This window comes from Danio rerio, chromosome 16, assembly GCF_049306965.1.
Source record: "Danio rerio strain Tuebingen ecotype United States chromosome 16, GRCz12tu, whole genome shotgun sequence".
NCBI classification, from domain to species: Eukaryota; Metazoa; Chordata; class Actinopteri; order Cypriniformes; family Danionidae; genus Danio; species Danio rerio.
Window position 1 is genome coordinate 26,181,425 of NC_133191.1, and position 19,616 is coordinate 26,201,040.

Below are 19,616 nucleotides of genomic sequence, written 5' to 3' on the forward strand. Positions count from 1 at the left end.
TTTTGCAACTGTTTTAGAACTTCAGATTTAGTTGCCTATTGGTGAAATGACTAGGAATAATAAACGGCATAAAACAGTCAAACTATTTGCTCTACAAACAAATGTGTTCATGATTATATAGACAAAGCAGAATAATATAATAAGAAAATATCAGTTTGCAACATCAAGCAGCTTAATGAGCTGTTTTTAACTTCTAAAAATAATTGCAAGTGAATGAGACTGGAAGTCCCAAGCCCAAAAGATTCAAATGGCTGTGCCCGCTTATATGCAAGGCATATGATCAATAACTGCTGCCATATTGATCAATCTGACCGTTCCCCTATAAAACAACATATTGTCACGTCATATTTAAAATCAAAGCTTCTTTTGAGATATTAAAATTAAGAGTACCAATCTGCTGTATATCCGTACTATGCAAGGCGTGTAACATTTTTGTAATTTATAAGCAATGTTAATAGCATTTCAGGGTTGATAAAATTACAAAAAATCAAAGACAGAGATCTCTCGCTTTCACTCTCATGTGATTTTTTTTAATGTGCTTCTTTTCACACATTTGAGCTTGAAGGTTTAAATGTTTGTTCTGCAAGGACACAACAAAAATGATCAAAAGTGACCATGAAAATGTTTATAACGTTATATTTACATTTAATTGTCTAACAGATGCTTTTATCAAAAGCAGCTTACATACAAGTACAATAGAAGCAAAACAAAAGCCAACAAAAAAAGAATCAACATGCAAGTGCTGTGAAAAGTCTTAACTCGGTGGATGTAGGAAAGTGTTTTTATTCATTGATATACTGTTCAAAACATTGGCGACTTAAAGATATTAAGAAGACGTCATGGTGGCACAGTGGGTAGCATGATTGCCTCGCAGCAAGAAGGTTGCTGGTTTGAGCCCCAGGTGGGTCAGTTGGCATTTCTGTGTGGAGTTTGCATGTCCTCCCTATGTTAGCGTGAGTTTCCTCCGGGTTCTCCAGTTTCCCCTACAGTCCAAAGACATGTGCTATAGGTGAATTGAATAAACTAAATTGGCCGTAGTCTATGTGTGTGAAAGAGTGTGTATGGATGTTTCCCAGTGTTGGGTTGCAGCTGGAAGGGCATCCACTGCGTAAAATATATGCTGGAAAAGTTGGCGGTTCATTCCACTGTGGCGACCCCTGATTAATAAAGGCCAAAAAGAGGATGAATGAATGAGAATATTAAGCAGTACAACTGTGTTCAACATTGAAAATTAGGTTTTGTGCATCCAATCATCTTACTACCTTTAAAAGTGTACAAATATGTACATTACAAATATTTATTATGATTTAAAATTCTAATAAAGTTTTATAAAATAGGAATTTTACTTTAAATTTATGGACTCGTTTTTCTTATTTTATGGACATATTTCCACATTTTCTACCCTTACAAACTCCAAACATTTAATATGATACTACAAACTTACATATAACTTAATCCTGGAAAAATGTTACCTAAACTCCACCACAATAATCCACCATCAGCTCAAACCGGAGTGGAAAATTTCCTGACATTTGTCTGGTGGCTGGAAAGAAGCGGATGTCTTGCCACGTGATGATCGCTTCAGCTGAGAGTGACTTCGAAATGTGGCCATCCGGGCCCTCAAACGGGGAGACCTGCACCGAACGCGGTGACGTCAGTCCTCCAGTGAGAACCTTTGTCTCGCTGTGCTCCAGTATTGCAGCACACACAGCACACTAAAACAAATTAAAGAAGACATGCTAAACAGTACCACGGTAATAAAGGAAAGACATTCAATTATATACGGATGTTGCAGATGTATGGAGAAGCAGATAAAACACACGCTTTTGCAAATAACTCCAGACTGCCTGCAGTCAGCAGCACTAATAACAGCTGTTGCCATCCCTCGGTGTGGTGGAAATAGAGGTTATTAAGCATTCCCTTTGAATAAGCTTCTGTAAAGCTAATGTATCGCTGATCCATACTTGTGCTCCCTTGTTTAAGTGGGCTCTTTCATGTTCCTGCGCATCGACGTCTGAACGTCTTAATCCCAGACTGCTCTAATAATGCTGTCTGCTGCAGACATTTTGGCTTCAGAATAAGGGACTTTAGTGCCCGCTGGTTGTAATGCCACTGAAAGGGGCAATTCCCTTTCTTTGCTGTTCCTCGTTGTTATTTGCACCTATCTTTGTCTTTGTTACCGTTCGCTTTCTAAGCGACTGGAGTAGCCTCCCCCACTCACTGTACCAGCATGTCATAAATCATATTTAAACGCTACACCTCCACCGAGGCAGTGGGACTGGAGTGTGGCTGGATAAAGAGGCCATGCGAGGACAATGCAGCATTTAGTCGCAGAAATGAGCGTTTTACACAGCTGAAACTTTTGGGTTTTCCAGCAAAACAAACTGTTGATGCGGTATTTTGATTTTGGCCAGCATGCCCACATGTATAAGCAACGTGATCTTGTGAGTATGTATTGTATGTGAAAAATGTACATTTGCACAGACACTGAAACATTCCAGCAAGCATTTTTTGTTTTTAAAAGATGTCTAATAGACATAGTCGTCTAAACAAGGCTGAATTTGGGCTGTCAGTGAAAATCTAATAGACATCTAGAAATGGGCCAAAATTAGACTAGTCATAAAATAGACAGAAAGGAATGACTACACATATAAAGTCTGTCTAATCTGTCAGCCAAGCTGTCTACGTTCTGATGTCTATTAGATGTCTATTAAACACAAAATTGTTTGCTGGGATACAGTGTTAAAGGGCCATAACCCCCCTCGTTTCAGCAGGGTGTTTTCACACCTCTACTTTGGAAAAAGTCAGAAAAGTGGGTGTGTCCAGCTCTGTTTAGGGGGGATATCGGAAGAACTAAAGTGGGAGGGTGTGGGAGTGTATTTGGGCACGCGCGAGTTTCAGTCAAAATACTCACACACAGTAGAAAGTGATGGTGTTTAACCTACATGGACATCTGTAGTGGAATTATTTGCCAAATTATTAAATGGTGGACTTTAACTGCAGTTTATCTCTTTCATTCAGGGAATTCATTCATGCCCCTCGCGACAAACGAGATATTTGATTCGAGGATCTGCTCTAAGCGTGTATTTTTCATGCAATGTTTTATACCGCACGGCGAATGAGAGAAAAAAAAACCTCCGCATTTTCCGGAAACTTAGATGCACACGGCAGGTAGCGTCAGAAAGCCGCGTGTGTTATTCCGGTCACTAAATGCGGTTAAAAACCCTACACGAGGTTAAAGTTTGGTTGTGGTCCTAACATGTTACGGTGCAATAGTTAACTTAGTTCGATACGAACAAACTGAATAAACAAAGAGCACTGGTCGCTCACTTACCAAATCTGTAGAGACAGGACAATCCACAGCAACTAGAGCCGCGTCTTTATGAAGAGAATACTACAAGCGTATCCGATCTCAGCGTTTGCAGATGAGAACAGCTCTCAGGTAAACAATAATCCTCCTTAGACACGTAAGTTATTGTTGTCCAGCGTCGCGTACACTGTTAATCCACACGTGAGTCTAAGCTCTCACAGAGAGAAAAAGAAAACGAAACTTAACGGCAGCAAACTATAAAAGCAACACTTCACGCTTGTTTTGCCAACACAATGTGGCGTCCATGTCGTGTAAACACAGAAATGAATATTAATGAAGTTGCACAATAGAGCGCGCTGATTGGTTTGAACCAAGCCTTACTCATGCATTAATGCAACACACTGTAAGACGTAATAAGACTCACTCTGGCACAGACGCCCAGTCTGCACGCTGGAATACAGGCTATTATGTCATGACCGTGACGCAGCTTCAAAAATTCGTTTCAAACAGGAAGTAAGATTTTGCTTGAAATAATGCAAAAACAACCAATTTACACTTTTTAGTGAAATATAGGTGTCTTAATAGTGTTTTTAGCAGTGTGGGACAAATATATGACTGTCAACAGCTCAAAAAATGTGTTTTGGTGTTTCGTGACCCTTTAACATTTAACCAGTGGTGGAAAGACTATACTGAAAAAATCATACTCAAGTAAAACTATCATTATAATAATTAATAATAATTCCTTACATTTATATAGCGCTTTTCTGGACACTCAAAGCGCTTTACATAATGGGGGGAATCTCCTCATCCACCACCAGTGTGCAGCATCCACCTGGATGACGCGACGGCAGCCATTTTGCGCCAGACCGCACACCACACACGAGCTGATTGGTGCAGAGGAGACAGTGATGAAGCCAATTAAATATGGAGATGGTTAGGAGGCCATGATGGACAGAGGCCAGTGGGCAGATTTGGCCAGGATGCCGGGGTTAAACCCCTACTCCTTCGAAGGACATCCTGGGATTTTTAACGACCACAGAGAGTCGGGACCTCAGTTTAACGTCTCATCCGAAAGAGGGCACACACTGAGCAGTATAGCGTCCCCGTCACTATACTGGGGCATTAGGACCCACACAGACCGCAGGTTGGGCGCCCCCTGCTGGCCTCACTAACACCACTTCCGGCAGCAACCTAGCTTTCCCATGTGGTCTCCCATCCAGGTACTGACCGGGCGCAGCCCTGCTTAGCTTCAGTGGGCGACCATGTGAGAGTTGCAGAGAGCTATCTGCTGGCATTACTTGCCAAAAAATGTAGCATAGAGTATAAGTTTCTGTTCTAAATACTACTCAAATAAAGAGTAAAAAGTAGGCCTTCTGAAAGTACTTAAAAGTGAAGTCAGTATTGCGCTGTGAAGATTATTCCACCCCCCTGCAAACTAAAAATGCTGCTTACATCAATGTGATTATATTTTAAGGGTGTTTCTAAATGTAAGTTACATTTTTTGCCATTCATGGTCTATAAATTTAAAATGTGAAATTAATTTAACGTGAGATTACATTACATTAAAGCATCTGTAATAAGCCGACAGAAAGCAGGTTGATGCATTTTTTTACATTATATGTGTAAAACCTAAGGGGAATAAATCTAGCTGTGTAAATTGTGGCATTAACATTTTGATGATATACAGTTACACACATTTTTTTCAGTTCCAGAAAGTTAAAGGAATGCATAATATTAAAATGGTTGAATATTATCAATTTAAATTACACTTTAAAAGCTAAAAATGATTAACATTGCTGTAACAATTTCACCATTCTTCTTTTTTTTTTTTATTTGTGGGACACATTGTGATATACAGTGCTCAGCACATATAAGTATACCCCTCTAATCTATCTTTTAAATTCATATTTTTTAATAGGAAGCTATACATTATTATATTTGTACATCTGCATTAGATTAGTCAGTACTGAAGCCAAATCTGGAACTTATCTATTACAGCCAAATATATATGTTATAGAAAATATTAAATACATTTAAAAAGAGGACAAATCAAGAGGCAAAAAAATATGTTGAAATATTGTAAGTTGTATTTTTTATTGTATTACCTTTCAATTTCTAAATATGTTTGGTGAATATTATTTTAATAAATATGCCTGTTAAATAAATCTCTTTTGTTTAAATGCACCAAAATACATTGCCTATATTCACTAAGAAATTGAGAAAAAATATTCATTTTTAAAATGAGGTGTACTCAATGCTGAGCACTGTATACCCATAAAATGAGCCCCAAAAGCAACATAAAATCACAAAGTAGATTCATTTTATTTTTGATAACTAATCCAAATCTATAAAATTAGGACATCCTGATTTGATGTTTATTGCCCAACTGTCATTTCAGTTTAAATACAATATTCTATTTGATTTCTAATTCTTGATTTGTTTATTGTTCAGCAAATAAAAATGTAACATTTAATTTTATTAATTTATTCATTTTTCTTCAGCTTAGTCCCTTATTCATCAGGTGTCACCACAACTTTTCAGGCATGTTTTATACAGCGCATGCCCTTCCAGCAGCAACATTTAAGATATTTATAAAATTGAATACTGAACACATTTTTACATATGGTGAATTAATGTAAAATAAATGACCTGTATAACCTCAGACCTATATATATGTTAAACCAAACCCCATTTCTTTTTCAAATGCATACAGTCCAGAAGTAGTCAGAATATGAAATGTAGAATATGGGGAAATCAGTTCATGGCTTTAGAGCAGGGGTGCTCAGTCCTGTTCCTGGAGATCTACCTTCCTGCAGATTTCAGTTGCTACCCATATCAAACACACCTGAAACGATTAATTAGGACCTGAACACCACTTGATAATTACAGGCAGGTGTGTTGGATATGGGTAGCAACTGATCTGCAGGAAGGTAGATCTCCAGGAACAGGATTGAGCACCCCTGCTTTAGAGTGTCAATATTAAATCAACCATGTTTAAAAAAATAATTAATTGAAAAATAATTTTTGCCCAGTTTTACATGTGATTGAGAGTTTATTCAAACGTTTATTCAGTGACGTTAGCCATGATTATTAGTATTAAAACCTGTGCTTGTAATACATTCGAAAAACTTTTTTATGACAGGTTTTATGGCAGTGAATGGCCGTTTGCTCTCACCTGATTTGTCAAAAAACCTATACACTTTACAAATTCAAAGAAGCTTTACAACTGGTTTTACAATGTGGTTACTAATTAAGTCTTCATAAGGACCCCAAGTGATGCCACTGACTCAAATTAGCTTTTACACATTACATTAACACTTCTCCACGCAGTCACTATAATCTTTAATATAGATTCATTCATTCATTTTCCTTTGGCTTAGTCCCTTTATTCATCAGGGGTCACCACATATGTTTTACACAGCAGATGTCCTTCCAGCTGCAACCCAGTTCTGGAAAACACCCATACTCACTCATTAACTACAGCCAATTTAGTTTATTCAGTTCAACTATAGCGCACTTCTTTAGGCTGTGGGGGAAACCAGAGCACCCATAACCCAAGCCAACACGGGGAGAACATGCAATCTCCACACAGAAATGCCAACTGACCCAGCCAAGACTCAAACCAGCAACCTTCTTGCTGTGAGGTGACAGTGCTAACTACTGAGCCACTATGTCACCCTAATGTAGGTTTAAATGTATTAAATTAATATTTCAATGAAGCACTTGAGCCAGGTTTCTCAACAACAGTGTATTTTGGCTCTTAAGTGCGTGTTGTCGCCTCACTATGTTGTTGCACACAGTAGTGACAAAATAGCATACTGTACCATACCAATTTTTGGTGACCCTGGCAAAACAGTACAGTACCAAAAGAGTGGAGCTAGACTGCTAAATGTTTTTATTTTATTTTTATTTATTTATTTATTTTGGAGAGAATTGTCTTGGCACTTCTGACACTGGAAATAAATAGACATTGTACTGTACAGAACCACATGCATATAAACAATGAGACAAGGCTGGTATATATGTAATGTGTATGTATGTCTATGCTTATACACTATTTAGGCACGTATACTCCAATGCATGCATGAATTTATTATTTATTAAGCAAACATACATATTGTATGTAACATTAAATGTAGGACAATATGGTTTTGTGCATTATATCCCTGATGATTTTGTTTTTAAAAAGACTGTTCACCCAGAAATCTAAATGGCCATCACAAATTTGAGTTTATTTTTTCTGCAAGAGCATACAATGATACTTTGAAGCATGATCTATACTGTGAAAAAAAGTTTCCAAGTTACACATTTATAAATTCAGTAACTGTACAAAAATGTTGTTCTTTAAATGGCACCTATGATGAAAATGAACTTTTGTAAGCTGTTTGGACATTACTGTGTGTAGATAGAGTGTCCATGGTCATATTGGAGTGATAAAAACACAATAAATAAAAAAAAAAAAAATTATTTCCTGACGTTAAAATAGGTTCCAAACTCCTCCCATTAGGGGTAAAGTTTCCCCACCCACCGATTTGATTGACATACGCATAATAACATATCTCCATAGTAATGTGTATAATCATATTCACAAGACAGGACGTGCGCAAAGTAACTAGGATTAAAAGATCTGTGATCATTAATCATCATCAAATGTGATCAAGAATGAGTTTTACAAGTTTAAAATGTTTTTTAAAAAGTGCATGTTTTTAAGGACAGTAAAATCGCTACGTAATTCATGCTTCAATCCCGGTTTGTGGACTTAAATCAGGTTTATTTTGTACATTACAGATTAGTTTTACATACAGCAGTGGATATTAACGTGTATCCTGTCACATTTGCCGTGCAAAACAGTGCATAGCTAAACCAGCTTATTTGCATTAAAGGCACAGGCAACAAAAACAGCTACAAATCCAAAACAGCTCAAATTTTTCAGATTTAAGATAATTAATCTGATAGGGTATTTTGAGTTAAAGAAACTTTACAGACACATTCTGAAGACAGAATATTTATATAAAATCTTGAAAAAGGGTTAAAATAGGTGTCCTTAAACAAGTAACTATAAGTATATTTAATAAATATTTTATTTCAATAAATAAAATTGTATACTTTTAGGAGGTATTTGTTTTTACAACAGAACAAATAAAACATTCAAACAGTGTTGTGTACTATAGGCTAAATATTTTCATCTGTGCATGTTTGTAATGGTATTTATATTAGTTGAGGGGCTTTTCAATGCACGTATTGAACAGCTATGGCCAATATCATAATTATGAAGAAAAATCATTGACCTCATGTCCTAATTCTACTGTAGTTCACATCTTTTGTCAGCAGTCGTAAGTCTGCTTGTTTGGTGCATAACCAGGTACTGATTCAGATGAACCAAACTTTCAGAGTATTGCTCCAGAGTTTTGAACCTGCTTTAGAGTATGAACACACTCTAAAACTTTTTTAACTTAATATCTTCCACAAAGGTTATGAAAGTTTTGTAGATTTGAAAAGAGATTGTGGTGAAAAATGATGACATGATCTATCCTTTGGACTTCATTAGCTTTACTTAAATGAACAGAAATGTTCCTGTTTCTATTTAAATATTAATGAAACATTTTCACACGTTTAAGCAATTTCGGTAGAATTTGCAAACAGATATTTAGTAATTTTTGTAAGCTGTAAGCAGTTTAAGACTCACAGTTTAAGAACTGTATACTGATTGTACATGTAGTACTCTGCAAAGATTTTACAGCACGAGCCGATCTGCTTCACTGGTGTAGCCGTGTGGCACGTCAGAAAGACGGAGCGTAATCTGATGAGGCGTACCCCTGGATTGATTAACAGAAGATTGCGGCAAACGCGGGGAGTAATATTTTCCAGCGCTTTATCATTTTGCTAGCCTGATGCTCTGTGGCTTCTCACCCTGCTTGAGATTCTGACCCTCCCCCTTCGTTTCCCATTCCTTCCTACTCGCGGCTCTCTCTTCTCCTCTCCCCTTTGCCCCCTCCCTGCTCCCTCCGTCTCTCACACACATTTCCTCTCTCAGACACTCACACACACACGAGCGCACAGACTGCGAAAGAAGGGGGCAGGGGGAGTAGTGGAGACACGATGCCTGAAAAAACGTGAGCGAGGGAAAGAGAGAGCGAGAGAGAGAGAAAGAGAGAGAGAGAATAGGGATGTTGAAGGCTAGGGATGGTTTGAGAGGGAAAAAGCAAGAGAGTTTGAGATTGGGGACAAGGGATGCGAGTGCCTGAGATGCTGAGAGAAGACAGAGAGTGATGGAGGCAGAAAACGTGAGTGTGTGTCTGACACTCGTGGTGCTGTAGACTATGGGATTGCTGTAGGGGAGGTAGGTTGTGCGTTACCTATGGGATCAGTGTGATTGTCTTTGCTCTACCTGCCTGTGAGCTCATTGTCTCTGTGTGTGTGTGTGTGTCTGACTGCCTGTCTGACTGTTCTTGTCTTTCCAGAGGTGACCAGACACTTAGATCAGACCTACAGAGTGTGGAGCGGATGGACATTTTCTCCTTTTCTGTTTCGTACGGTGTCTTTGTCTCATCAGGTTCAACTTTTTTCTAGTCGGACACGTTTACGCATCCTTCATGCAGCTTGTGAATGGTTTTTTTCATCTTAGACGTTTAGTTTTTGACAGACTTTACACACCGACATGCACTTTTTGTCGCCGCAAAGGTTGACATTGTCAAAGTCTGCATGTTCCTGATGCCACGATAAGGTAGAGCATGTCATTCTGGATTTTTGCCATTCGCCCCAGCTACATCATCATGCCATTTTTAGCACTTGTGTTTGTCAGACAGTTTATTGTAGGGCTTGTGATTGACACACCTGTGCACATGCATGTTTGTAAGACATTTATGAAATGCATTTAATAAAAGCGTTTATTTTTAAGACAATAGAACCATTTGTTTAACTACTGCTGCAGCTGTTTTTAGAATTCATGACACTGTGATGATTTTGAAAAAAATAATCATCATAGATTTTCGAGAATTTGACCAGTTGTTAGTATTGCATGTCTGCAACCAGCTAGCCATGAAGCCAATCAGTGAGTTGCTGACATGCAATTTTTCCTTGCACTAAATAATTTTTATTAGTGAGAATTGTTTGGGTTTTTATTTATTTATTTATTTATTTTGGTAATAGCCTGGGTGAAGAATGGGAACAGTTCGGTGTCTCTTCTCACTCAGTCACTGTGTCAGTTATATCAGCTGTCTGCCAAGAAGGGGCACTATTGCACCATTTTACCTTCTTCTGGTCTCCGTTTATAGTTTGTGCACTTTGGTATTATTTCAAGTGTTATCTAGCACTGTAAAATGTTTGATTTGGATATATTCACATTTGTTTTCTTTTATCTTCGCAGGTTTCAACTTAAACACCTGGGCGTTTTGGGATTAAAATTGGATTATTTTGACGTTTTGTTCTGTAGGTACTCAGTTCAGCCCTGTCCTTGTATTACCTGGTGACAGCTGAAGGAACTGTGACTATTTCTGTTGGATAATTTATGACTTTTTATTTATTAAGAATTACTTCACACTGTACGTTTGTTGTATTTGATCTCAGTTTTGCATTTGGTTGTTACGTAATAGTGCGGAAAAATCCTTTGTCTTTGTCTCAGGAGTCAGCGAATGTACCTTTGATTTCCCCCTAAAAAAACCTCCTCAAGCAGATGAAGCCTTCCTGAAGTTGAGGGTGCAGAGGGTGATGCCACGGCTTACAGCCTCTGCGGTGAAACATATTGCAGTAAAAAGTACCTATCAACAACACCCCATGGCTTTATGATGACTGACACAACACAGTCTGGTGCAAATATTACGTGTTTACTACTCTCTGTGCGCCATCACAGCCTGACAGTCTGAACAGCATAGCCCCCTTTTTTTACAGGTGCTTTAAATGTTTTTGGAATTGAAGACATGGTGTAATTGTGCTTTTAAATTCCAGCAATATGGTCCTGTTTTTTTACACAGTATGTCTCTTTGTCCCTGAGACCCTTAACCTGTGAGGTCAAACTAGGTCACAGGTGAGGTCCTCAGGAACAGGGCTGCATGCGTCGTCATCCCCAAACGTCAATCAGAAGAGGAACATTTTTCTTTTAATATGTCTTTTAGTCATATTTATAAACATTTTTCAGAGTCTGATAAAAATAGATGCGTTATGTTTTGATTTGGCATTCTTAGACTGTTAACGATTAGACTGTATTTTGACCCTTCAGTTTTAGTTGGGACTACCGGGGACACACCCTATTGGCTGGCTTTGTGTTCTACACAAAGAAATGATCCAATGAGAAGGCAGCCAAGGGTGGTGACCCCATATTATTATCATCACCGATACTATCAAGTTCATACATGCATAAATCTCAATGTGCATCTCATTTACAATCATATACCAGTGAGATTTCTGACTTTCTTGTGTGCAAGATTTGTTCAAGCGTATTAATGAAGCTATTTAAAAATAAATTCATGAATGAAGGAGAGATTAAACAATCCACAAAGCATGGTCGGAGACTTTTCTGCAGCTGTTATACCTTTACTGCATTCTGTGAACTATAAAAGCATAAATTAGGTGAGCATGAGATCTGACTGAATCTGAACAGCGCAATGCAGACTGAGCTCTTTGTTCTGGTATAATTCATTCATACTTTTCAACAGTTTAATGAATACAAAAAAACGTTTGGAAATATTTCAGACAAAGCCAAAATATGCTGGTAACTCCAGGTGATGCCAACTTTGGGTCAAGATATAAAACCATTAAATTTAAGCTATAATATCTGGATGTTTTAGTTTTTGTCATTTTTAAAAGGGTTTACACCACAACTCAAATAATATCTTTTGGATAAACAATATCTTTATTAGAATTAGAATGACTTCCTTCAAGTTGAATAATGATTACAACTATTGACAGTCAATCAGAATCTTTATCTGCTGTAAAAGCTCTGGCATCTGAAGTGGAAGATGACAAAACTACATTACTTAAACAGTAATAATATCACTTAAACAGAATGATATCATCAAAATGTAGCCAACATTATAGTTATCTTTATAGTACTTTGCATGTGTGTGTAGCCAATACACAAAATAATTACATTTTCCGGTGAGTTTGGGCTGCTATTGTTGAATTTTAATTCATGTTATTTTTGAATCCATCACTGGAGTTTGTGCTTAAAAGAAACAGAAAAATATTGTCAGAATGTATTTGGTTTTATAGCTGATGTATAGTTATTATTTTTGGTGTGATGGGCCAAGAGCCTAACTGAATAGGACATTAACTAACTATAAAAAAAGTATTAATAAAGGCTATTCTTAATGTTTTTTTTCTTTTAATTCATCTTTGTTTTATTTGCGCTTTTTACTATGTAAATTGCGTCAAAGCAGCTTAACCCATTTGTGCCCAAATCTTTCTAAATGGTTTCATGTATGTGGCCTTGTTAATAGTGTTCTATTTGTATGTTTTGTATTTATTTTCTCCAGGTTTAAAAAAAATCTAGAAAATTGTATTTAAATATAGTTCAACATTGTACTGTAATGTAGAGCTTGAATTGGAGGAAAACATTTGGCATTCTAACTCAATACAACTGCTTAAACAGATAAATTCATATTCATAAACACATTTATTATTTATTTATGACACACTACTTTCAAAAAGTTAAATTAAAAAGTTTAATATATAATTTTTAGTAACATGAAATTTGCTTTTATTTGGGACGCTTTGCCTCCATTTTGCATCCTGGAATTAGTGGTAGCTGAAGGATGAAAGCCTCACAGGACAGGAGGTAAATCAATTCCTCTTTTTCTTTCTTGAAATCTTTTATTTAGTCATTTGCTTGCATGTCACTGAGGAATTAAACATGGATAACATGTAGAAAATTATGTACAAAAGCAAAATGGCAACTATTATTTTCAGCAACTGTAGTTACCGGTGGGCTTGAATGGGCTAACATCCCTGCAGGACGTCAACATGATGTCATATTGACTTTGTACCCCAACGTACCCTTACATCGTAGGGCCATTGGATTTTGTTTGGAAATGAAAATCGGGTTGAGGTCAGAACCCAACGTCAGGCGACGTCAACGTCCAATACAAAATCAACCTAAAATCAACCAAATATCAACGCCTAATCATGTTACACTTTGACGTAGTGTGGAAGTTACCACTATGACATCAATCAGACATTGGATTTTGGTCACTTTCCAATACAACCTAAAATCAACCATATATCAATGTAATTTGACGTTGTTATTGGACGTCAGAATAACATTGTCCTTAGACGCTGACTAGACATCGTATTTTGGTCACCTGACGTCATGACCTAAATCTAACGTAATATTTACGTCTTACAATGTTGTGTGCCTGCTGGGATAGTGCTAGTAAATTGAATCTGCTTCAGTTCAGTGTTCACAAGTTCAGTTTAGTGCAGTTCGGTGTAATGTAAATGTCAGTGCTGAAAGCCCAAACACTGAACTCTGAAGATCGACTCTACTGATATGCATTAAATTTAGTGCCTACTTCTTATTCATTTGTAAGATCTCATTCTTGCATTTTATAAAATTAGTTCACAGCCTCAGTGGTGGTAATGTTTAGGAACAGGACTTCTTTCGTAAAATAACAATTGTAAGAATTTGTAGGAATTACCCAGTTTTTCAACAGTTTAATTCAACTTTATTTCTATAGCGCTTTTACAATGTAGATTGTGTCAAAGCAGCTTATAGAAGTCAGTATGTAAAATAGATTTTTTTCTTGTGAGAACAGGTTGGTATAATATTAATTTTGTATTTTATTGAACATGAATTTGACACTTATCTCAGTCTTGTATCCGATGCAAGCATTTGCTGTAAAACCTCATCTGAAATGATGTGTATTGAGAAGAAACTGTGACACACTTGAACTTGAATTGAACTAAATTAAAAGAAATCTCACAAGCATACACAACGCAAAGATTTGAATTCAATGTCAAGTTGCTCAGTGCGATTTCTCTCAAGAACAATGACTTTTTGCGTTTAAAAAAAAAAAGCAGCAGCACAGGCACTTTATGATATGTTCATTTTTCAGCGCCCCCTCTCTGACTCTCTGGCCTCCAGTTGGAGAGCCAGCTGTGGAATTAGCATCTCAGGACAGCGCAGCGCAATGCTACCTGTCTTCTGATCATTGCTTATAGGCCGGCTGACTGACTACAAGCGTCTTTTCTCTGGCAGGCCTGTGGTGGGGCTCCTGCTCACTATTGATTGGCTTGTCTTTGCGGAGACAGATGAATGCATTAGTACCCAAGTCGCTCCTGCCACTGGAAATATATTAACTTCATGTATTAGGCACCCTGTCTCGTTACCATGGCGACACTTTGGAAAAGACAGAGAAGGGGGGGAGAAAGGGGGTTTTGGGGTGATGGAATCGGGGGGGATGGGTGTGGGATACTGGATGCAGTGAGCTTGTGGGCTTGATTGGTCGTCTCTCTCTATTTCTCAGATGCACACACACGCTGACTACACTGGAAGTCTCTTCCATATCCAACTATATTATTTTTTTTTAAATATTTCTTTTTATCTTTATATTTATAATTCAGAAAATGCCAATTACACTCTTCTTTCTCCCATTATTGTGATTCCATGTTTTGTCTTTCTTTGGTCTGTTGCTCATAGATCGGTGATCGATCACATGCACAGAATGCCTTTCCTTTTCTCTTTGTTCCGGTCAATTTGGATCATTTGCAATATCTCGGCACCCCACCACCATCATCATCATCAACAGGCACACAAGCATCACCCGCTCCCTCCCTTTTCCCTTCTCTCGCTCCTTTTCTCTTTCACACACACACTCCCCATCTCTTTACTTTGCAGCAAAATGGTGCATAATGGGAGCAAGAAAAGGGTTGGAAAGACAATGGAGTCAATTTGGAGTAAGAAATATTGAGGGGGCTACACAAGACCACCATGAGCGTCCTATGATCTACTCGCATATGTTAAAGAATATGAATAAATTAAAATGTTACCATCATTTACTCTGTTTCCTGAAACAATGTTAATGTCTATTATTTCTGAAGGAACACAAAAGAAGACATTTTGAAGAATGTTAGTATGCAGACAGGTTTTGTTTCGGCTTCCATTGTTTTTTTTTTTTTTCATAGAAGTATTTAAAATATCTTTTTTATGTTTTACAGGGGGGGAAAGCCATTTGAAATTGAAGGGATTGTTACCCCAAAAACATTTATATTTTACTTACTATTTACTCCAAACATTTGAGTTCCTTTATTCTCTTGAACAACTATAGGCTATGCAGGAATGGGATTTGGATGTAAATGATATTTATAATACATTTCAAATATGTATTCTCAATACAAAATAGAATTTTGCCATTTGTATTTGGTGCAGTAGTGCAGTGGGTAGCGCTGTCGACTCACCACAAGAAGGTTGCTGGTTCGAGTCTTGGCTGGATCAGTTGGCATTCCTGTGTGGGGTTTGCATGTTCTCCCCGTGTTTGCATGGGTTTCCTCCGGGTGCTCCAGTTTCCCCTACAAGTATAAAGACATGGGGTATAGATGAACTGGGTAAGCTAAATTGTCCATTGTGTATGTGTGTGAATGAGTGTATAGGTGTTTCCCAGAGATAGGTAAAACATATGCTAGATGAGTTGCTGGTTCATTCCACTGTGGCGACCCCTGATTAATAAAGGGGCTAAGTGTAAAAGAAAATGAATTAGAACATTTTGAGTAATTTGTATTTTATGGGGTTTAAAAAATACTTTCCTTTTTTTTGTATCAAAATACTTAAATGTTTTGTATTTTTTAATAACTGTGAAATATTTTGTTAGAAGTCTACATTAGTACCTTTTCAATTATTTGCCAAGGCTTGAGATCAGACTAGAAAATTGAAGAATATTGAAGAAGTTGATCAATGCTTGGAGTATGGATGGAAATTATGCATCACATATGAAGAAAATAACAGACATATAGCAGTGGAAGATTTGGGAGCAAGTCAAAATTAGACTGGAAAATAGGACAAACAACAGTAATAAGTCCTACAACACTTTATTGGCTGTTTTAAATGCCAGTATACCGATCTGTCGGTGCTCTTTATAGTTAATTACAAACTTTGATATAGTTAATTAGTATGAGACAAAATATTTAATAAAACTCCCGTCTACAGACTGGTCAAAAACTCCCAACTTATGGCAGCACAAATAGGTAACTAAATTTAATGAGATATTATGTTTTCTATTGTTTATTGAAGAGTACAATTGCAAAAAAAAAAAAAAAAAAAAAAAAACATGATTTATGGAAATTACTAAAGCTGGAGATTTTTAAGTTTTAAGCAATCTTGATTTTACATTGAGCATTGAAGATTTCAATTACAAAAAAAAATTTGAAATACAAGACTTTTAAGATGTGGTGGCTTTTTAGTGAAGGGATTGATCAAATAGGCCTGTTGATAGAAGGTTTGCCAAGAAATATCATGCTCCCTTATAAACTCAAAATACAGTATTTTATTTTGATTTTTGTGGCTGCTGTATTTTGTAGTTTCTGTTTGATATTGAGGTATTTGGTATTTTATTTGAAAATACATTTCGATGTATTTTTGCCCATCCCTGTCAAATACTATAGAAGTTAATGTTTACTGGTTTCCAGCTTTCTTTTAAAAAATCAACTTAGAAATTAACTTATCATAATAAAAAGGTTTGAAACAAGGGAAGGATGACCAAACAAGATGACTTAACAGATTTTTATTTTTTGGTGAACTTTAATCCCTTTAACAAAGAAAGCTGAGAAATCTTAATAGTGTTTAATGCACTGTAAAAAATAAAAAGTTGAGTTAACTTACAAATTTAAAGCAACTGGCTGCAAAGAAATTGAGAGTTTATTCTATTTTTTTTTTTTTTTGGTTTAATGAAAAGGGTGGTTTAAGTCGAGTATACTTCATGGAATAAGTCGATTCAACTCAATTTCACAAAATAATTTCCGCTGTAGTTTAAAGACTTTTAAACTTCAAGTTTAAAGAAGTTTATTTCTTTCCAACTAGTTGCTTTAAATTTAAAGTTAACTCAACTTTTAATGTTTGACAGTGCAGGAAGTTAAATTTAGGTCTCCTCAACACATTTCATTATTTTCTTTGAACAAACAGTTCTAAAAATGAAGTTTAATAGTTTTCATGGGCAAACTCATGAGCTCAAAAATATGTCCACCCAAACTGAGTTAACAATTTGTACGTTGGAATTTTTACAGTGTTTTAAACTTTGTTTGAATTATTGGAACTCTTAAAATGCAGTGGAGAAAATTACACTTTGTAGAAAAGTTGAGTATTTATTAAGCTGTTAACTGGTTCAAGGTAATTAATAGATTGTGTGCAAGAAGTGTAGAATGCTTATATTTAACATGTTTATTTCTGCTATTGCTCACTATTTAAGGATTCAGTTATGTTGTGCAAGATAGATATATAACTGAGTAAAAAAAAACTTTTCAGGGAGCCATATAAAATCACTTTAAACCCACTTAATTGGGTTATTTAAACTGATTTTATTTTATTTAAAAAGCTTAATCTGAAAAAATCTGTTTTACTTAAAGCCACTATCGCTATGTTGCTTATTCAGTAACAATAACAGATGTATATTATGTGCTGTTAAGGACCATTTAATCAGAGGAGTTTATTTCACAGCCAATGGAAATCACAATGAGGTAATGCATCCTGCAGTAGTCTGCTATGCTTTTAAAAGTGTAGTACGCCCTAAAATCTAAATTGTCATCATTTATTCACCCTCCCATTTACTCATTTGATGCACAAATGTTGTCATTGACAAGTAGCCTCTTAAAAATGTGCAGGCAGTTCTGCCCCTTTGTATGCCTAACTAATTTGAAAGTGAAAGTATAAAAGCGAGTGCATTTAAGAGTAACATTTGTATACCCTTATCCATGCAATTTTAAAGGGTACGTCTTAAACAGCTCCAGTAAGCTTGGATTACACATTGGGACACTGATTGTGACATGTACAATGAAAATAGCAGAACTGACATTTTACATAGCAATATTACTTTTAAGTACATTATGAATAATTTGTTTCATATAGGCAACACTGTTAAAAAATGCAAAATTTGATTTTTTTTTTTTAAGTGAACTGTCTTTGAGAAAGCCACACATTTAAATAGGCTACATTTAAAATCTTTTTAATTATTTTAAAATTGTTATGTTAATTATAACAACAATAATTATAACAAATGATAAGATTAAATTATATGTATTGCTGTGCTTAAATAATTATTTAATCTCATATTTTGGTCTCATCGTGATCATGATGTAATTAAGCGTCAAGTTTCAACTGATAATGTTGTTGTTTGGATTCAAATTATTTTCTTAAGCCAGAATAGCTCCAGCGCTAGCAGAAATGTTTGTGTTTATTGCAAAACTGCTGATTTTCAGCTCAGTTATTACATCGGCTTTCACTTGCTATCAATGTTTCATTGATGAAAATGACAGTCGTCGTTTGTGTTTGGGTCATATTCTTACCGAATACAATGTAAGGAATGTAGACTCTTGTTACAAAACATTGGATCGCATATTCAACAATGAAGAGAAAGTCATAGAGGCTGGTAAAGTAGGTAAGATGAAGAAAACACTTTCTTTTATGCTAATATGCTAACAAGGTTTTGACGGGACTTAAGCAGGTTTTTTACTTTGTAAAATTGGAAAACTTATAATACAAATAAATTACAACATACTTGGAACAAAAATGTAAACGCTCAATTAGGTATATGGCAGTGGTTCTTAAACTAACGTTACATGTAACTTACCAAAAGGCTTCCTTCTAGTGGTACGCGGATATCGCTCAATAATTCAAGTAACAAAATGAACATTTTTAACTCTTTGACGCGTATGATAACAACGATGTGATCAGAAAATTTATGTTAATAGGCTAAACCTTTTTCTTTCTAATGTTTGTTATGTATTCTTTTATTTGAGGTTATTTCCTCAGCATAATTGTAACGGTGGGGCGTATTATTTTTATCATAGCTGCCAACTCTGGCATCTATCGTGAGAGTCACGCAATTGACAGTATCCTTTTTCTCACGCAGAAAATCCTCTCCTTGAAATATATTTTAGCTTTAATAAAGACGGCTTTAAAGACTTTATTCGTTTTATAAAGACGTGATTTTTGTGAGCAATATCAAAACAGGTAAAAGCCATGTAATCGAAACAAACTGTCGCAGGCGCGCAGATGGCATGCCCGCGCGCCTCTCGCGCCGGTCCTGCTTGCGCTGACGCTCTGCTCGCGTTCCCGCTCCGGTTATGAATCTTAGTTGTACACATTCATGTCAAACAATATGCGTGC

At 36.3% G+C, this 19,616-nt stretch overlaps 1 protein-coding gene, 1 long non-coding RNA gene and 1 other non-coding gene across 5 annotated transcripts in view; 2 read left to right on the forward strand and 1 right to left on the reverse strand.

Moving 5' to 3' along the window:
- spaca6 (sperm acrosome associated 6) overlaps nucleotides 1–19,616 on the forward strand; it is a 76,988-nt gene that overhangs the window by 44,178 nt on the left and 13,194 nt on the right. The window contains exon 1 of one of the 3 annotated variants that reach the window (XM_073924515.1): nucleotides 18,584–18,885. The exons of 1 other annotated variant lie outside the window; for it this stretch is intronic. Coding sequence is in view for 1 of the 2 variants with exons in the window: in NM_001397778.1 (NP_001384707.1) it covers nucleotides 18,672–18,885 (214 nt within the window). In the remaining variant the exon portion in view is untranslated. Of the gene's footprint in view, nucleotides 1–18,583; nucleotides 18,886–19,616 lie in introns of those variants that run through there. One more of the 3 variants, NM_001397778.1, reaches the window with a different exon arrangement.
- Nucleotides 506–19,547, reverse strand: LOC141378068 (uncharacterized). Its single transcript, XR_012391656.1, has 4 exons — nucleotides 19,078–19,547; nucleotides 15,701–15,811; nucleotides 1,473–1,715; nucleotides 506–1,157 (listed from the first exon to the last, which is right to left on the reverse strand). It is a non-coding gene; the product is annotated as an uncharacterized lncRNA (long non-coding RNA).
- On the forward strand, nucleotides 11,280–11,362 carry mir125a-1 (microRNA 125a-1). Its single transcript, NR_030065.1, has one exon. It is a non-coding gene; the product is annotated as a microRNA 125a-1 (primary transcript).